Below are 19,353 nucleotides of genomic sequence, written 5' to 3'. Positions count from 1 at the left end.
GGGGACCAGTCAGGTTATGTCTCGGACACGCATTAGTGAAATGAAAACTCTGGATTGCTAAGAACCCTCCCAGCTGAAAGTCATTTGCTTTTATTTTAGAAAATATATAGACATTCCTTTGAAAAAAAGAATGAGAAAAAGAAAAGAAACAAACCAAAACACCAGGGCAAATGCAGGGCTGTAGCAATTCACCTTTCCTAGTTCACTGAAATCTACATGATAACAGAAAATCAATCTAAAATTTATCAACAAAATAAGGATTTTTTTATGTGGAAGACAGGTCAACAGTGCTAAGAATGACACTGGATATACCCACTTTGTGATGCTCATTGCTATCAACAATGTTTTGAGCATCAGCAGTAATTGTACCATTGAACTTGTCTTTGGGTTGTCAGGCTTGAAATGGGAAGCTTGGATCACGCTATGTTGAAGACTTATAGATTTTTGCTGAAGCATAACTTTAATGAAAAGAAAAATGTACCCAGGTTGTTTACTTTTTTTTTAGTAATGAGTAATAAATACATCTCTAAATGAGTAAGTGGGATGTGGGAATTTGATGACTAAACCAGAAGGTTAGTGTCATAATAAAAAACAACCTATACGTCTATGTTCAGTTGAGAGTGGTGCATCTTTACACACAAAATGCGAAGTTTCCCTACTGTAGATTCTCTTATGCATCTGGTATACTTCAAGGGCATTGGGATTTAGTGGCAGGGATTGCAAAAGATATTTGCATCCCATAGAATGCAGCAACTGTGATAGGGCAACACATGTTTTCAGGGTAAGATAGGAATGTCCAGATGTCTAGCATGCAATTACCAGGTAGGGCAATATTGTTTCTCTATAGTTAAATGCAAATATATGGATGAGACTTGGTGGACAAATATTCTAATTTCTGGTTTTTAATTGGTTTTAGTGGTGCCAAAAGCAAACCATACCTTACCGTCGATCAGATGATGGACTTTATCAACCTTAAGCAGCGAGATCCCCGGCTAAATGAAATACTTTACCCACCTTTAAAACAAGAACAAGTCCAAGTACTGATTGAGAAGTATGAACCCAACAATAGCCTTGCCAAAAAAGGTCAGTCCACTTTGCCCCACACTATAGGGAAGTTGTGGTTTCTAATTGTGAATGGGTAACCCCCTGGTAAGTATCGACATCAAGGATTGTTTAGGTCTGTTTCCCACATTTGTATGCCTGCTTTCCTTTCTGTCTTAAATCACTAGTGGTTCAATTAGACTTCGGCGTGTGATTTTGTTGTTGTTGTTGTTATGTGTATGTATGCATATAACATATTTTTTTAAATGTCTAATCATTTGTTTTCTCTTAAATTTACCCAATGACTGAATGCATATTTCTCATACAAGAAATTCCCTATCTTAAAGGTTGCCTTTTTGGGGGCACCTGGGTGGCTCAGTCAGTTAAGCGTCCAACTCTTGATTTTGGCTCAGGTCATGATCTCAGGGTTGTGGAATCGAGCCCCATGTTGGGCTCCATGCTGGGTATGGAGCCTGCTTGAGATTCTCTCTCTCTCTCAAAAAAAGGAACATGTAAAGTTTGCCTTTTTGTCTCTGTTTCTAGAAGTTCTGTAAAACCCACAGCTTTTTCTAAATCTCTAAAACTAAAGAGAATATTTAATCCATTAGACCCTTATTTTATTCTAGTTTACACTATTGATGAATTTTTCCACTTGGGAAAATATAAAATATAAAATTTGGCCTTTTATATGTAAAAAAAATCAGTGTTTCTAGAAAAAATTATTAGTCTAAAAATTAATATCAGAAAGACAGCTTTCAGTTGCCTGGAAGTTATTAGGAAATTTATGTTTTTGATTCTGGAGAAATGAATTGCTAAAATAAGATCATGATGATTTACTTGCTAGAAGTTTTCAATCATACATGGCATCACGTCCCTGAATTGGCTCTTCAGCTTCCTCTTTACTACTAAGACCATGTCTCACCTGGACTGAAATATCTTCATTGAGAAAACTGGTGTCTTATCACTGATGTTATTGTAAATTGCCTAGATATTACACAGGGAGGAAAATAAAGTGCAACTAACCAATCATTAAGAAAAAATAAATTGTGTGTTATTCTGGAACCAGTCGTCTAAATGAAAAAAAAAAGAATCTATTAAGTATAAAAGTAAAATATTACCATTGACTTTATCATACATGTTTTTAGTTGGAAACTTACAGATTAAATTTTTTGGATTTTATTCATTTTCATGGTCAAGGGCTTTGCCTTTGCTGTCAGCATCATCCTTATTGCTGCCGTAGAGGTGAGGTCAGTCAAAGGAAATGGACGACCCAATGGTGTGTGTTGCCATTGTCGGGCCCACCCCCCTGACACCCTTCCGTCCCCAGCGCCACGGACATGGTATTTCTTCTTAGCGTGATGCAGGGAGTAACTCCTTGCAGATTTCACTGGGGCAACTTGAAATCTGAACTTCACCAAAAATAACTAACACAGTGTTATAACAAATCCAACAAGACCTCTAAAAACAGCCCATGACACAAAGGAAACAAATAGCTTTTGTGAAACCAGTGAGGCACTTCAGAGCCTAAACTTTGCCCCTCCCTCCACTTTTCACGCCACACTGTGGACGGTCCATGCCTCAGCCTGCGTATAACACCTCTATCCATCATACTCTGACCACCTGAAGGCACTAGAGGATACAAAGAGAGAAATTTGTGACACATTATTGTAACCCTCTATAACCCTGGCAGAACCTATTTTGATTCTAATGGAAATTAAGATGATATCTCTTAGCATTTGCAAATTTATTTAATGCCATCTTACAGATATACTAGATATGAATTTCATAATCACAGCAGGCACACAAATTTCAGGTACATTTAGAATACCAATTTCAGGGGCGCCTGCGTGGCTCAGTCGGTTTAGCGTCTTCCTTCAGTTCAGGTCATGATCCCAGGGTCCTGAGGTTGAGTCCCGCATTGGGCTCCCTGCTCAGCAGGGAGTCTGCTTCTCCCTCTGCCTCTCGCTTTGGCTTATGCTCTCTCTCGCTCTCTCTCTCTCTCTCAAATAAATAAATATAATCTTTTAAAAAATTAAATAAATAAAATAAAATACCAATTTCATTTATTTTTCTACAACTTAATATGATACTGATGATAAGCCTCCATGTTGGCCCTGATGTGATTTTTTTTAAATCACAGATTTCATTTCTTAACCCAAAAACTCTTGAAAGAAAATGAACTTGAGAGTCATTTTGTTTGCTGCTTTGGGTCTGTTTATGTGAGCAAAGATACTAAAGAAAAGTGCTTTATTGTGTTGACTGTTATTTCATTGTCAAAAGGATAATGATTTTGAAATCTTCCTTTGTAGGACTAAGAAATTGCTGAGTTAAACCTCAATTCGCTAGTAATTATGAGTTTTAATAATTTTTTTATCCAAAGATGAAAATCAGTTTTTGAATTTGGTTTTGTTGTTCACATTTGATGTTTGACTTTAGGATTTTTTCAAAAACTCTCTTTTGTATCTTCTCTAATTATAATATAACTACAAGTAAAATCAAACAAAGTACAATTTAAGAAAGTATTCTTTAATTTCAATATGACAACTGGTATGGATTTGCAAGGAAATTAGCTTTCATTCATTATGTGACTTTCAAAATGTACATTATCATTTTGTAGAGAAGCAAACCAAAATTTCTTTTTTTTTCAAAACTGAAAACTGGTGGAATCTTTATTGGATGACTTTGCTTAGAACAAAGAGGTTACAAAGCTAGAATGAATACTTTGCATTTTATATTACACAAGACAGAAAGTACATGAGAAAATCCAAATCACTGACCTATGCCAATTACAGGAGCTTCTCATGGGTATAAAATACAGGTATTCCTGAAATATGCATCAATCTGTCAGGTTAATGAACACGTGGGTACCACTATGTTTAAGAAACTACTATGGAAATAAAAATAGAGGATTGATTATCTAAGCAAAACTTTCTTTGGCTCTTTTAAAGGATGTGTAGCCAGGCCCTGGGTTTCAATTTTTCAAGTTTAGTTTTAGCTACAATGGATCCCCTTTATGTGAAGAACATGTGATTCTCTCTAAACTTTGAAATAAATTTCAAAGATTTTTGTATCTCCTCCCAGATGACAGATTTGCTTAGGGTCCTGATTTGAAAGGGATCTCAGAGAGTATCATAGGAGTCCATCTTCCCATCTGATACAGAAATCTCTAGACACTTGACAGATGGCATCAAGCCGTGGTTTCCTGCTTCATGCTTCAAGAAGCAAACCAAAATTTTGAGGTCAAATGACTTACCTGAGGTCTCATACCAAGATGCTCTTTGAAAAAGCAGAGTTTTTAACTTTCAGCCAACTAGTTAATACATTTTGATTAATAAACACAAAAGGAAATAAGTAGGCTACTAGTAGGATATAATAAGTATATTACAGTGTAATATTCTTATATTAATAAGTATACTTAGAATAAATAAGAATAAGATAGAAATCAGTATATTACATAATTTTTTCTGTTACTTTCATTTTGACTAGTTCCTCAAGTGTGCACAAGCATTGGTTATATTGACCCACGAATTCAATTTCAGTTATCTGAAAAAGATACTTCCATATTGCCTCTATTTGTTATAAAATGCTAAGAATAAGATACATCCATATTGTACATATTTAATAATCTAACTAAATCCTCTGATATCAAGAAAGTTATTTTTTAAAGTAGGTGTTAAACAAACTACACAAAGTTGCCATATGCTAATGTTTAGTTTTCATATGCACTTTACATAATTTTTACATAGGAAGTAATCTAAAATTAAATGAAAATTTTTCAATATGGCCAAATGCCTAAATGCTTAAACTGACCATAGGTTAGTCAACTAAACATAGACGTGTGAAATGAAAATCCAGAAGGGATGATAGACTTTGATGCTTTGTGGGCCAGCTGTCATTGGCAGGTTGGCCACATTTCCATGCTGGAATTTCTGTTTCTGAAGCTGTATGTATTGGTTATAAATAATCACAGGGTTTCTGTGCAGTGTAAGGGCCAAATGTGCACATGTTTGGGCTCCACAAAGAAAAAGTTTGAATCTTGTTGCAGAAAATACTATTCTCAATGGAGTTTGGTTTTATTTTTATGATTGAAAAATCACACATTGCAAAATGCTTTGGTGCATCATGTTGTTTGCACTGGAAAAAAATGCGTAATGCTAAACCATGTTTAACACAGAAATACACGATGACCCCGGCCTCCTCCAAACCAAACGGTCCTGAACGTCAGTTTGAAGACTAATGTCTCCCAAACAGAGTTTGTTTGGTTTTTTTAATTACTTACACCTTTGAGAAGGAAGGCAATGAGTAAAATTAGCATGAAAAAGAATAAATTGATGCCTTAGGTAACAGACTACAGATTAGATTGAACTGTTCTGGCTGAAAAAGAAGGCCAAAATTCATTTTTAAAAAACCAAACCCAGAGAAAACATTTGAGTCTGATCATATTTTTATTTTTCTGTGAAGAGCAGGTGTTCATGAGGATTTGTTAAGCAATTGAATTAATATAGCAGATTATGATATTAGCAGATGTTTCAAGCTATGTTCCTTTTTTTCATCAGTCCTTCCTCTTAAATTTTTATGAGGTGTGTTGTACAAAAGCTTCCCCACTTTGTTGCAATTAAATCACCAAAATGAAACTATATCATCTCTTTTAGTATTTGATCAGTACTCACTGAATTAATAAATAGTTGAAATGAACTCAAAATACAATAGCAAATTGTTTTGGTTTTAAGCAAAGCAAATAGAAGTTGAGGTATAGCAAGCATTTTTGCTTCAAATAGACCTACGCTAATGATTACATCAGTAGAAAAAAACCTATCGCTTTTTCAAGATATATATTTTAAATACTTATACAATTGAAATATATTATACCATTATTGTCAATGGCAAGACACAGTGTGCTAAAGGAAGCACTGGACTTGAGAGTCTTGCCAACTGTACTATTAGGTGATACTCCTTCAGGAGAAAAATGACAGAAGCTTAATTCAAACTGAAGCACAGAAAGAAATTTATTGGTTGCTTATGAGCAAAAAGGGAGTGTTTTGTATTGGTCTCAGCTTATCAATAACCAATGTTGTTAGACCAACCCTTGTGGTTCTTATTATGATTGCAAGATGCCCTTCATCAACCACCATGTAACTTGGAAAAAAATAGATGTTTATTACTTATAAGACCTGGAAACTACTCAGCGCACCTGGAGTCACACAGCGAGGTCACTTGTAGAGAGAGAAAGAGAAAGGGAATATGCTCACAAGCCTAGGTTCTGTTTTTATAGGGTTTTGCGGGTGCGTGTTTAGGGTTTCATGGAATCACTCTTTATTGGTGAAACATAAAAACATAAGAGCAGGAAGAGAGAAGATGAGTGGCCCAAATGGCCAGTTATTGAAGTAAACCAAACTTTTTAAATCAAAAGAGTCTCAGTGTGGGGAGGAGGCCTGGCTCCCTATCTAGCCATGTGGCTAGCAATGGGTTTATTCAGGATAGTTGTCTTTGAAGTGGGTGCCTTTTTGGAATGGATGCCTCAGCAATCAGAGCTTAAGTCAGGCACTTCCATTACAAAAAATAAAATTTAAAAACAACAACACTGTCAGCGTTTATACTGCAAGGTATTAATGATTCCAGGCCTAACTATATCCAGGGGCTCAAATGATGTCATCAAGAATTGTCTTTCTTCATCTCCAATCATTTTCTCTGTACTGGGTGTAATATACTGGCTTGGACAGACTCTCCTAATGTAACAAGAAAGCCACCAGCAGCTCCAATACTGACATTATTTTTACTCATATTTCTATCAAAAATACCAGAGACCCAAGCCTGGCTTGAGTCACACAAGGCCACTGCTGAAAGACGATCGCTGTGGCCTGGAGAACAGAAGTAATAAGTGGACAGACTTAGGTCACATGACTCTCCCTAGAGCCAGTGAGGAGGCCCACTACCTAAACCATGTGGTTTAGACTGACAGTGGCAGGGAGATGGTCCCCTGAAATTCAGTTCGGATGTGCTTCCCAGAAGGAGCAACAATGGCCTCCCCAGGCAGATAAAAACAGTTGATCCCACTAAACCTGGGTCAGAAATCAACAATTCATCCCCACTGTTTACTTCACCTTAGGAAGCCATTTAACTTCTTTGACCTGTCCCACCCCTTCGTTTTCTCATTTTTTGAAAAAAAATTCCCTGAGAGAGTTGCTGGGAGAATTAAGTAAGTTGCTCATGATAGGAAGGTTGCATGTATTTATTGCTGCCCACAAAACCTTATTTCACATCATTTATGGAACTGGAAGTGTGATTCACGGCACTGGGCCAAGGCATTCCTGAATGTTGCTGTCTCTGGCTGAGAGGCTTATTTAACTTATTGCAATTAGTAGGAAATTAGAATCATTTGATGATGAAGACTGAAAATATATGGCCAGTCCTATGTGTGCACAAATGTTCGTTTCTGACTCAATCAATTCTTTTATAAATATTTTTATTCAAATGGAGTTATAGTTAAAAATGTGAAGATTTACACTGGAATTTTACTACTTAACTTCGTCATTTAATTTTCCCAGTAGATTTTTTAAAAAATCATTAATTTCCCAGCACCATTTCTGGTTAGGAGGTAGAAGTTATAAAAAAACACGATTATTTTTATTAATGTCTGCTTGTTTATCCTTAAGAAATCAAACATGCTATAATTAAAGGAAGAGGAAAAGTGTTAATGGTTAAGCCAGTTAACCTCAGGCAAATGACTTGCCTGAGCTTCAGATTCCTCATCTGTAAAATGGGATGATACCAAGACTAGCAGACCTAGGGGCTCTTCCCACGTTCCTTGGCACTCATTGTTCCAACACAGTCAACAGCTCCACTACAATCTAGGACTTTCCCTAGAGTTGCTCACAACTGTAACTTGCTAGATAATGTTCCCTTTACTAGGCACCTTTCCTTCCCTTCTCATTTCTGTATTCCTCTACTGTTATTTCCTGGGGTTGCCTCCCAAACATGTTACTGGCACTCAAATCCTTGTCTCAAAGCCTACTTCTAAAAGAACCCAAACTAAGATAAGCACTTTTCCTACATGGCCGTAACAGAATCAGAAGTGAGCATTGAGAGAAAAAACATGGAAAGAGGCAGTCCCATAGCTCATGGCCAGTGGCCTCAAATCATGGGCTCTCCTGTCTACAAGGCACCTAGCCATTTAGCCCAAACTCTCCGAAGAGGCAGCTAAGGAAGTGACAACATCAAAACTGGGACCATATTTTCTGTGCCCCAGTCTTCCCTCTTACTCCAGACCCCCACTTGGGGCCCTCCATCTGGACTTACTGAGAAAAGAGATACAAATCAATTCTTTAGAAGTTGACATTCACAAAAAGTCATTTTCAAACCTGTCCTTGATATCACCTATTTTATTTGTGTTTGTTTCCTCTAAGAAAGTCTCATTGGAAAGGCCAATGTGTAGGAAAAACCTTTCAAAGGACTCTTTTGGTTGAAGAGAGGGGGAGCCTGGCATGTAGCTGACTCCTTCTCCACCTCATTCTCTGCAGGCACTTTTGGCAAAACCCCAGGAGATTCAGGATGCTCACTTTAAAAAACACTCATCTGGAGGACATACTGACTGGTTTAAAGATCTGCTTCACAATTAAGATGCATCCATTTACATATTCTTATAGAGATTACCTGTGTAGCAGTACAAGAAGATAAAAGAATTGAAATGAATGTACAGAGGCAACTCAAACGAAATAGATTTTCTTCCCAAAAGACAAAGGCAGATGCAAACTGGATGACGTAGCCAGTTCTTTTCATGCCTTAATTAAGTTACTACACTGGGAAAGTGGCTGAAAAACCACTCTAGTATTTATTGATTAAGATCCCATATAAACTCCACCTATTGACTTTCCAGCCTCTGTGGAAGGTCAAAGAAGAATGACATTATCATCTGTGAGTATATTCCAAGCTCCACTTGACTCTGTTTCATATGTTCATAGACTTCTCTGTATTTCAGAGTGGCTAAAATGGGGGGAAAAAAATTGTTTCAAGATAGCCATTATGAGTCCATTGTTCATTAGTTGACTTGGTAACTTGCTTCCCTTTTCCCTTCTTTGATTGCATTTCCTCTTTTCCCAGAAGGCGAAAGCTTGAGGAGAGACATATGTCTGGCCCAGGAGGCCTGGGTTTTTTTTTCCTCCTCCAGACTTTCTTTCAGTGACCTCAGTATCTGCCAAGAAGCACAGCTCTAGCCAGAAAGTCACAGCCATGTCCATTCACAGCTGAAGTGGCCTTTGTTCAGAAAACAACCAGTCAGGAAAAATATAAATAGTAAAAGAATAAGTGGAATGCCAGTTCCAAGGTGTGGAGAAGTGAGCTTCATAGCTGAATCCACCCCAGACTGCTGAGTTTTGTTAAAACCTCTTTCCCTCAGCTGACTGTTCCTTCCCCAGGTGCTTTGCCATTTCATCTGAGAACTGTCGGGACAAAGCAGATAATGGCTACTTTCCCCAGATGTAACCTTCCATCAGAACATGACATCACCAGTTGCTGACTATGACACCTTTCCCCTTCTCAGCAGGGGACTATGTCTCAGTTAAAAGGAAAAGCCTGGGGGCGGCTGGGTGGCTCAGTCATTAAGCGTCTGCCTTCGGCTCAGGTCATGATCCCAGGGGTCCTGGGATCGAGCCCCACGTTGGGCTCTCTGCTCAGCGGGAAGCCTGCTTCTCCCTCTCCCACTCCCCCTGCTTGTGTTCCCTTTCTCGCTGTCTCTCTCTCTGTCAAATAAATAAAAATCTTTAAAAAAAAAAAAAGGAACACCCTGGCAGGTCCACTGTCCTGGAGAAAGGCCTCAATGTCTCACACACACACACACACACACACACACACACACACACACACACACAACATCTGCAATACCCATAGTCTGCTATGGTTAATAGTTGATCTTGCACCAAATCAGTGAGAGAGAAAGAGATCAAATGCAGAGTGAACCAACTCCAAGGAAAACAAACCGTGTCTACAAGGAACCCAGATGAGGTGAGATGCGGACCATTTACCCTAACACTTACCAGCTGAGTAATGTGCCACAGCCATAGGGAAATAATGTCAGGAAGCTGAGAATGGCCAATAATTTCATTAATTCATTATAGAGATTCCAGGAACTATCTCTTAACTCTGAAGCACCCTGGTCTCGAGGACTCCAGTGTGAAGGCAAAACAGAGTAGAGAGAACATTGTTTTAAGATGAAGCCTTAACTGAGGATGATAGACAAAATCAACCTTCTCACCTAACACTCTACCTTACATGTAGAAAATAAAAAAGATGCTTTTTACTAATGTCTCTATTTGTCTTTGCTTGGGTTCTCCCAGGAGCCAACTCTGGGAGAATTCAAGTACAAAGAGTTTGAGAGATGATCCAATAGAAAGTGAGAATAAGGAAGGGAAGGCAGCTAATAAGGTTGTGAAACAAGTGAGTTATCCATGTGTGTAACTGGAGCTCAGTCCGGGGGTGAATTCTAGAAGTTTCCCAACCATAGTCACTGCAGATGCTTTTAGGAAGCGTTAATCCTCAGGCACTTCCAGCCCCCTCCACATCTCAAAGGAGAACTCCTCCAAGGTACCTGATGCTCACTGAACTCTTTTCTTTATTCTAACACATACTTCACTTAATTGCATGGACATTTTAATCTAACAAGCATGTATTTCCCACCTGGCTTAAGAACTACAAAGAAATGGAACAAAATCAAGATAAAGTCTCCCTTAAGGAGACTATAACTTGGAGGGGAAATGAGATATACAAATAACTATAATACAAGATAGAAGGTAATATACTTCCATTCATTTACCCAGTATCTGTTAAGTGTCCTTTGTGTGCTAGGGAAACTTGGAGGGAAGGGAACCTTATTTATTTAGGTTCTAGGGAGCATTGGAAATTGCTTTAAGAAGGGAAGCCTTTTGAAGAGGAAAGTGACATTCGAGCTGTATTTCAGGACTGCTGAGACATTTAAAGCACTAAGAGATAATATCCTCCAAGGAGCTCATCAGAAACCATTAGCGAGCACATATTCTGGGTCTGCCTTTATGCTAGACACTGGAAGATATAAATGAAAGTAAGGTTTGGTCCTGGCACTTAGAAAGCCAATGTTGAGTCTGACCATGGAACATAACATTCTGGTTATGAATCCAGAACATTTTGTCTCCTTTGCCTTATGGTCAGGAACCATTGTAAAGGGTCTCCTCTGATGGAGCAATATGACAGTGCACTAATAAATGCAACAAACTGTTCCCATCCCTCTGAGAACCTCTAATCCTTAACAATATATCAGTACTTACACAACTCTGATGTAAAGACTCCAAGCCTGTGTTTAAGAGCTCAAGGTTCTAGTGTAAAGAAGATATATACAGTTGACCCTTGAAAAACACGGGTTTGAACTGTGTCGGTCCACTTGTTCGGGGATTTTTTTTTTCAATAATTACAGTACAGTTCTGTAAAACAAACAAACAAAAACAAACAAAGAGATTAAGATTCTTAGATGGATTCTGTCCTTACCTTGCCACATCCATTTTAAAGGACTGTTTAATCTCATTGGGAAGAGCTTGTTTGTTTATCTGTCATGTTAAATACTAAAACTTTGTCTTACTTACCAAACAGAACAGTGAGGAGTAAATAAACTCGCAGATGTGAGAACATTTTGATAAAGGAAAAGTGTTAACTCAAAGTTAGGTGTTATCATTAAGAACTTTCACACAAACCACACCAACAAGTTCAACTGAGTGCAAGGGAAACTTCAAGGACACAGAAAGCCATGACAGCTGGGTGAGAGGTTCATCTGCAGAGGCTTTTGAGACGAGCATGTGGTCATTCCGTGGACATTATCACACAATATTGTGGACTTGTATTTGTATATACTTATGGCAATAGAACAGATTTGCAATGGAGATGGAAGAAGAGTCTGTAACATGGACTCCAGGGTTGAAAAATAAACAGATAAAGAAATCGGCCAAGTTCACATACTCTACAAAAGCACAGTTAGTTGGCAAGTGTCATAGGAAAGTTTGTGCCCAAGTAAAGTTTCTTGAAAAGGGGACATCTCATAGATGACTTCTGAAAGCAGACAAATAGATTTCGGTGAGCCATGGGATGGTCAAGCCATCTGCACTTACTTTCTCTGAGCTGGCCTCGCAGAAGTCATGCGACATGAGCCAAGGGAATAGCTTTTCTGTGCTGTGCTTGGAAGTGATTTGGGAGGTGTTAAGCCATTGGACCAGTAGCATTCCAACATGCTCTGGTATCATGACATGAGGAGTGGGGATTGAATAATGAAGAATGGATTCTCAACCACCTAATCCCAGTGACATCCGAGCATTTGAGGGCCAGATCCTGCCTAATTGGCATTTGGCTCCACAGAATGAGGCTGGTGGCCATGCTAGCTGTCAGACATATTGTCCAGTTTGCCCATCTCCTCTATGCAATGACTTTGTGTGAATTTATAGGCCATCTGTCTTCCAAGACTGAATTTGTAGAAATTTCTCTGTGCCTGTGGGCTGTGAAAGATGTTATTTGCATGTGTTTGGCTATTTTTATTTTTTTTAAGCTAACCTGTATGTTATTTATTTATTTATTTATTTATTTATTTAATTTTTGCCTAACCCACAAAATAATGTCACATCTTCTGTTTAGTATTTCTCTGGTCCTCGCATTGGCTTCACAAGTTTCCTGCTGTATTTTATTTTTCTTCCTTAAAGTTAGACTCATGAATTGGAGAATAAAAATGCTAGAGGACACCTTTAAATCACTTGCAGAGATTGGAATGTAAATGAAGTCTGGAAAAGAATTTTAGACCTTGATAGACAAATCCGAATCAAAGAGCTAATCCTCCCACCTCTGCCACATGGGTCACTTGTCCTGCCTGAGCCCAGCTTCTTTTAACAGATTAAAGTCACACGTTTTAGAGAGATAAGTAAATCATGGAAGAAAAAAAAACACTCTTCCTTGGTCACATTCAGGGCTATTTATAGGACTAATCCAAGGGTGTCCAGATTAAAGCTAACTGCCACGGAGGCAAGACCCTCTCCTTTTCATCATCTGTGTCCCTCATCCAGGCCAGTGCTGGGAAAGTTATGTGGATAAACAACATCAGTCGTACTCACCACCATCTGTCTCTCTCCATTGCCCCACCATCGGCTCCAGATCCAGCACTCACGCTGTGTATCCCTGTGACCTCAAACAAGCTACTTACCTCTCTAAGCTTCAGTTTGTTCAACTGAAAATGGGATGGGATTTTTCTCATAGGATTTCTGTGTCTAGCACATGGTCAGTGCTCAAGTGAGGGTTGCTCCTTCTCCAATGATGATGCTGATAATGGTGATTATTATTGTCATTATTTACCTTCTCCCAGATTATGTATTGTGTCTTCTACAGCAGGATAGCATAGTTGTTAATAGCATGGAACGCAAAGCCTGACTACCTGGGTTCCAATCCCATTTTAACCACTTGTAAGCTGTGTGACATTAGGCAAGCTATGTGCCTCAGGTTTCTCATTGATAAATTAGGCATAAAAGTATTACCCACTTCATAGAGTTATCATGAGGATGAAATGAGTTAATATTTGCATACACTAAACAGTATAGAAAGTTTTGTGAAATAATATGCTGGAAATAGATTCAATTCAAGAAGCTCTTCAAAGGCTGGTTCTCTTTCTTCCTTCCATATCCTGCTTGCACTTATATAAAATATTTCCTTTCAAGTCAGAATCCATTAGTAAAAAAAAAAAAAAACTGTGTTTGTAAATACAGCCATTACATTTTCTTTCCTTGAAGCTCCATGGCATAATTTTGTTCTTGAGCCCTTTGCTGTCACCACCTTCCATCTGCTTTTAGGACTAGCTCAGGAAAAGTTCCATGGCAGTGCTTTGATGCCATGATGGGGTCATTGCCAAGGTAACCATCCTGGTAAAAAACACAAACTCAACAGAAAAGAGCCTGACAGTGGGACTTTCATGGCACCTTAGTAATGTGCCATGAATTCTATTTAGAGATCAGCTTTTGAGCATGCCCTGCTGTACTTTTTTCTTCCCCTGGTCATGCAGCTCCTAAAAAGTATCTTGAGAAAGTATGGGGCTGAGGACTCACCACCAGGCTCAGCTGTCTCGGTGCACAGAAGAACATTAGCTTGTGTTACCTGACCTTATCAAAAGTCCCTTTCATAAGCTTATAGGTAGAAGATGAGGGCCTATGAATTTATTTCAGATATACTTCTTTCTTGTGAATTTAAAAAGAAATTCTACCAGAGCTGAACAAAGAAGCTAAGAGAGGGTATTGACAGGGTGGGTAACTGGTCATTGCACTGTAACGACAATCACCTCTTCTATTGTTTTAAGAATTGATTTGCCCTCTTCTGAGTTATCCTAGTCTTCTCCTTCTGGTCTCTTGATGGCTTTAGACATTTAATGCTGTCTGATTAGTGCTTCTGCCAGGAGCTAGTCAGAGGGAAGGAATAAAAATAAAACTGTTCTGCCATTTCTGGCCACTGGGGAACATCAGAACTTGGAACTTTCTGGAACATCTCCAGGGAAAGGAGTCACAGCCTTCTCACTTCCAGACATCATACTTGTCTGAATATTCCCCTAGACTTGGGACAATGAAGTCTTAGGTGAAGAGTGCCCTCAGAACCAGGAAGAAAAGATGTCCTTTAGTTCTCCCTTCTCCGCCACCCCTCCCTTCCCTGAAGCAAAGTTAGAACATTTTGTTGCCATGTGTACTGGAGAAGGGTGAGAGGACTTGGAAAGGAAGAGAGGAAATCTCTCATCTGTTAAATACTCCCAACTACCCCAGAATTGAATGTGCAATTTATTTCAGCTGCCTTAGAATTTAGTTCCAGAAGTCTCCTTAAATATTTTTTTTTAGATTTAATCAGATAATTTCTCAGGTAGTGCTTTGAACTCAAATTGTAATTTTACATGAGAGACTTGGGAAATAGAATTACATTAAATCAAATTAAATCTGGATGTGTTTTCTTCTGACTGAATGAAATCATGAGGGACACATCCCAGGAGCACCGTAAGGGGAGTTGGACAATTCACCGGTACTCATAAAATGAAAGGCCAGCTTGTCTCTGTCATGACTGCCTTAGAAACGTGTGGACATTGACACCTACTTACACTCCCATACCTGTTCCACACCAGCAGCCTTGTGAGGTTGGCAAAAGAAACCAAGGGGACCAAGCACCTTTCCTGCTGGTATGTACCTGAGAGCTCAAACTGCTTCTGTGACTCTGACTATGCTCTACCTGGGAAAAACCTAGCCAACAAATGACCCATCTAGTGCTCTCTGTGATGAGATATTACTCACTGCTTACTCTTCACTAGAAAGACATAAATAAAAGAAAACCAAGGAGACCCATGAGAAGTCTCTGACCAGCCAAAGTAGGTCTATGACAGAAAACCTTCAGTTCTTCCCATCTGACTCAATTTTACCTAAAAATAATAGGACCAAGCGATAAATGTGAAATCTGAATTTTTAAACTTAAAAACTCTGCAGTCCGGTGTAGTAGAAAAATCATGGAATATCAGGAGAAATATGATGATCTGAATATATTCATCTAAATTAAATTCTCTTCAACTAAAATTGCATTAAAGGAAATATTTTTTAAGGGCATAATCTGGCAAGGGTGGAAACAACAGGTTAAGAGACAATAATTACACAATGTTGGCAGCTAGCCATATGCTTACAGCTATAACAGGTTTTTTTTTTGATGGTTTATTTATTTTTTATTGTTATGTTAATCACCATACATTACATCATTAATTTTTGATGTGGTGTTCCATGATTCATTGTTTGTGCATAACACCCAGTGCTCCATGCAGAACATGCCCTCTTTAATACCCATCACCAGGCTAACCCATCCCCCACCCCCCTCCCCTCTAGAAACCCCAGTTTGTTTTTCAGAGTCCATCATCTCTCATGGTTCGTCTCCCCCTCCGACTTACTCCCCTTCACTCTTCCCCTCCTGCTATCTTCTTCTTCTTTTTTTTTCTTAACATATATTGCATTATTTGTTTCAGAAGTACAGATCTGTGATTCAACAGTCTTGCACAATCCACAGTGCTCACCATAGCACATACCCTCCCCAATGTCTATCACCCAGCCACCCCATCCCTCCCACCCCCCACCACTCCAGCAACCCTCAGTTTGTTTCCTGAGGTTAAAAATTCCTCATATCAGCGAGGTCATATGATACATGTCTTTCTCTGATTGACTTATTTCACTCAGCATAACACCCTCCAGTTCCATCCATGTCGTTGCAAATGGCAAGATCTCATTCCTTTTGATGGCTGCATAATATTCCATTGTGTATATATACCACATCTTCTTTAGCCATTCATCTGTCGATGGACATCTTGGCTCTTTCCACAGTTTGGCTATTGTGGACATTGCTGCTATAAACATTGGGGTGCATGTACCCCTTCGGATCCCTACATTTGTATCTTTGGGGTAAATACCCAGTAGTGCAATTGTTGGATCGTATGGTTGCTCTATTTTCAACTGTTTGAGGAACCTCCATACTGTTTTCCAGAGGGGTTGCACCAGCTTGCATTCCCACCAACAGTGTAGGAGGGTTCCCCTTTCTCCCCATCCCCGCCAACATCTGTCGTTTCCTGACTTGTTAATTCTATAGCCATTCTGACTGGTGTGAGGTGGTATCTCATTGAGGTTTTGATTTGGATTTCCCTGATGCCGAGCGATGTTGAGCACTTTTTCATGTGTCTGTTGGCCATTTGGATGTCTTCTTTGGAAAAATGTCTTCCAGTAAGTGGCCGCTTCTCTGTTCAGAGAGTTGTTGCTACTCTCTTCTTCAATCTCCTGTTGAGTTCATAGGTGTTCAGAATGGTTTGATCCCTATTCAGCTGAATTACAGCTATAACAGTTTTAACAAAACTGATCATAGATCTGCCATGTGAAAAGCTGGGGACCAATGTGAGTTATTCCATGAACCCTTAAAAGTCTTAAAAATTTATGATCTTAGGTTCATCTGGAAGTGGGTTTAGAGGTACAGCCTAAAATAAGGAAAACTAATTGACTATTGTTTAAGGAATAGTCAGAACTCCCACCTGGATAAAGACTAAAGGTTTACTCTCTGGAGATAAGAATACAGAGGGTCTGAAGATGACACAGTCCCAAGTGAAGGCAGGGCTACCACACTGAAAGCAAGGAGATAAAGTTACATATTTTATGTATGCATAAACATACTGAGGGCTGAGTCCTCCATCCTTCTTACCCCATGTGCCCTCGAATGCTGGCCTATAGGCCTGCACTCTCCTGGCAAGTGATTAAATATATCTTCTCTCAGAACTCTGATCAGCCCAAGATGGAAGACCTAAATATACTGACATTAGGGGTTGCTCCAAAGAGACAAAAACTGATCCCTCTACAATGACAATTTATTTTCAGTTTATAGTCAGCTATCCAGATGCATTCAAAAATTCAATCAAACTTTTTAGTTTACCAGTTTGAAATATGAACAGAAAACTAAAAATTACTAGACATATGAGAAAAACTTTTTTTTTTTTTTTTTAGGTAGAAATAAGGAAGGGTACCTGGGTGGCTCAGTCAGTTAAGGCTCTGCCTTCAGCTCAGGTCATGATCCTGGAGTCCTGGGATTGAGCCCCATGCCCGGCTCCCTGCTCAGCGGGGAGTCTGCTTCTCCCTCTCCCACTGCCCCTCCCCCTGCTCCTTCTCCCTCTCTCTCTCTCGCTCACATTCTCTCTCTCTCTCAAATAAATAAGATCTTTTAAAAAAAAGTAGAAATAAAGAAAATATTAACTTTGGACAAAACAAAGATTATGTAGTGAGAAGAAAAACTTAGAAAGATAACAGAACATATTGCACTGTTGAAAAAGAACACAATGCTATTTTTTAAAGAAACGTCAGAGAACACAAACTGTCTCTTAGATATTGAAAAAAAGGCAGGAGAAACAAAACACTAAAAGAAGTGTTGGGAAAAAAGCTGAAGAAATCTCCCAGAAAGTAGAACAAAGAAATAAAATTAAAAATAGGAGAGAGGATATATCAAAATGCAAAATTTGCCCAAATAACGTTCCAGAGAGAAAAGAGGTAATTATCATTAAGATAATTCATGACATCCTTCAAATAAAAGGATAATAGCTTTCATACTAAAAGGGGTCAAAGAGTGCCCAGCACAGAAGAGAAAGATAAACCTATACCAAAGCACAGTGTTGCAAAATTTCAGGAAACTGGGACTTAATAAGAAACTAGAAATTTCCAGAAAGAGAAAATAAACAATTTTTTTTAAATAGGCCACATAACTGTTTTAAGGAGGATGAATCAGTAAGTCTTCAAACCTCTCAATAGCCACACTAGAAGCTAAAAGACAATGAAGCAAATTTTCCCACAGAAATTTAAAAGAAATTTTTTTCCAACCTAGAATATTATGCCCAGCTAAACTAGTAATCAAGTGTGCGTGTCATGAAGCCATTTTAGGCATACAAGCCTCAAAAAATTTCACACTCATGAACACTTTCTCAGGAATCTACTGACAAATGAGCTGCCACTAAAATGAAAAGGCTCAGCAGGGTCTTCTACCAGAAGACATGGTATACAAAAATAAGAGAACTTCAAGTCATAAGACTCCAAAAAAGACTAAACTGGGAGAACATGTGTTGTGTTTGAACATATTGCGAAGAGCTTTAGATAACTTGTGGAGCATTTGAAGTTGGATTCGAGATATGTGCAAAGAAATTAAGCAAATGACAAAACAAGACAATTATCAACTACAGGGAAAATTTTAAATTGTGCGTGGAAAGAAAAATAATTGTTGGTTTACTATGTGACTCAGCCCTGAATAGAATGCATAGTCATGATAATGTAAGCACTAAATACTGACCTAACTAAATTACAATGTAACTATCTCAGAAGGGTGAGAAGAATGTGTACATATGCCGTGGGGGGAGAGAAGAAAGAGCAATATCCTCATCTCCCGTGGTGGGAAGTGAAAAACTAGCACTACAAAACATATTATTTTGAGATATAGGGGTAAATACCAAAAGTATTAACTAAAAGATTTGGAAGCATTTGCTTATAATCAAGGGGAAATGAGGGAGCTTGTTTCTACTATCCATCATAGTAGAAGTGGTTCTGGACAGCAGCTATGAAAGAGATCTAAATTTAGAAAACAACCCTTGCCTATTGCTTGTGGACCATATTGTTTTCCCCTAGACATCTCCTGCATTAGTGTCTGTACATCAGAAGCAAATCGGTGGGGTGGCTTCTTAACTGCACCTTTGCCACTCCACCAACTGGCAACACTCAGCCTCTCCTTACTCCTGCCTTCCAA

The 19,353-nt window shown here is 38.7% G+C and overlaps 1 protein-coding gene across 7 annotated transcripts in view; it reads left to right on the top strand.

The window, feature by feature from the left end:
• The window catches only part of PLCB1 (phospholipase C beta 1), a 714,547-nt gene that overhangs the window by 511,407 nt on the left and 183,787 nt on the right, over window positions 1-19,353 (top strand). For all 7 annotated transcript variants that reach the window (XM_027621223.2, XM_027621225.2, XM_027621224.2 and 4 more), the window contains exon 9: window positions 917-1,083. In XM_027621223.2, coding sequence (XP_027477024.1) covers window positions 917-1,083 — 167 coding nt within the window. The remainder of the gene's footprint in view (window positions 1-916; window positions 1,084-19,353) is intronic.

Source organism: Zalophus californianus, chromosome 8, assembly GCF_009762305.2.
Source record: "Zalophus californianus isolate mZalCal1 chromosome 8, mZalCal1.pri.v2, whole genome shotgun sequence".
Classification (NCBI taxonomy): Eukaryota; Metazoa; Chordata; class Mammalia; order Carnivora; family Otariidae; genus Zalophus; species Zalophus californianus.
This window is presented reverse-complemented; position numbering and strand designations above follow the sequence as displayed.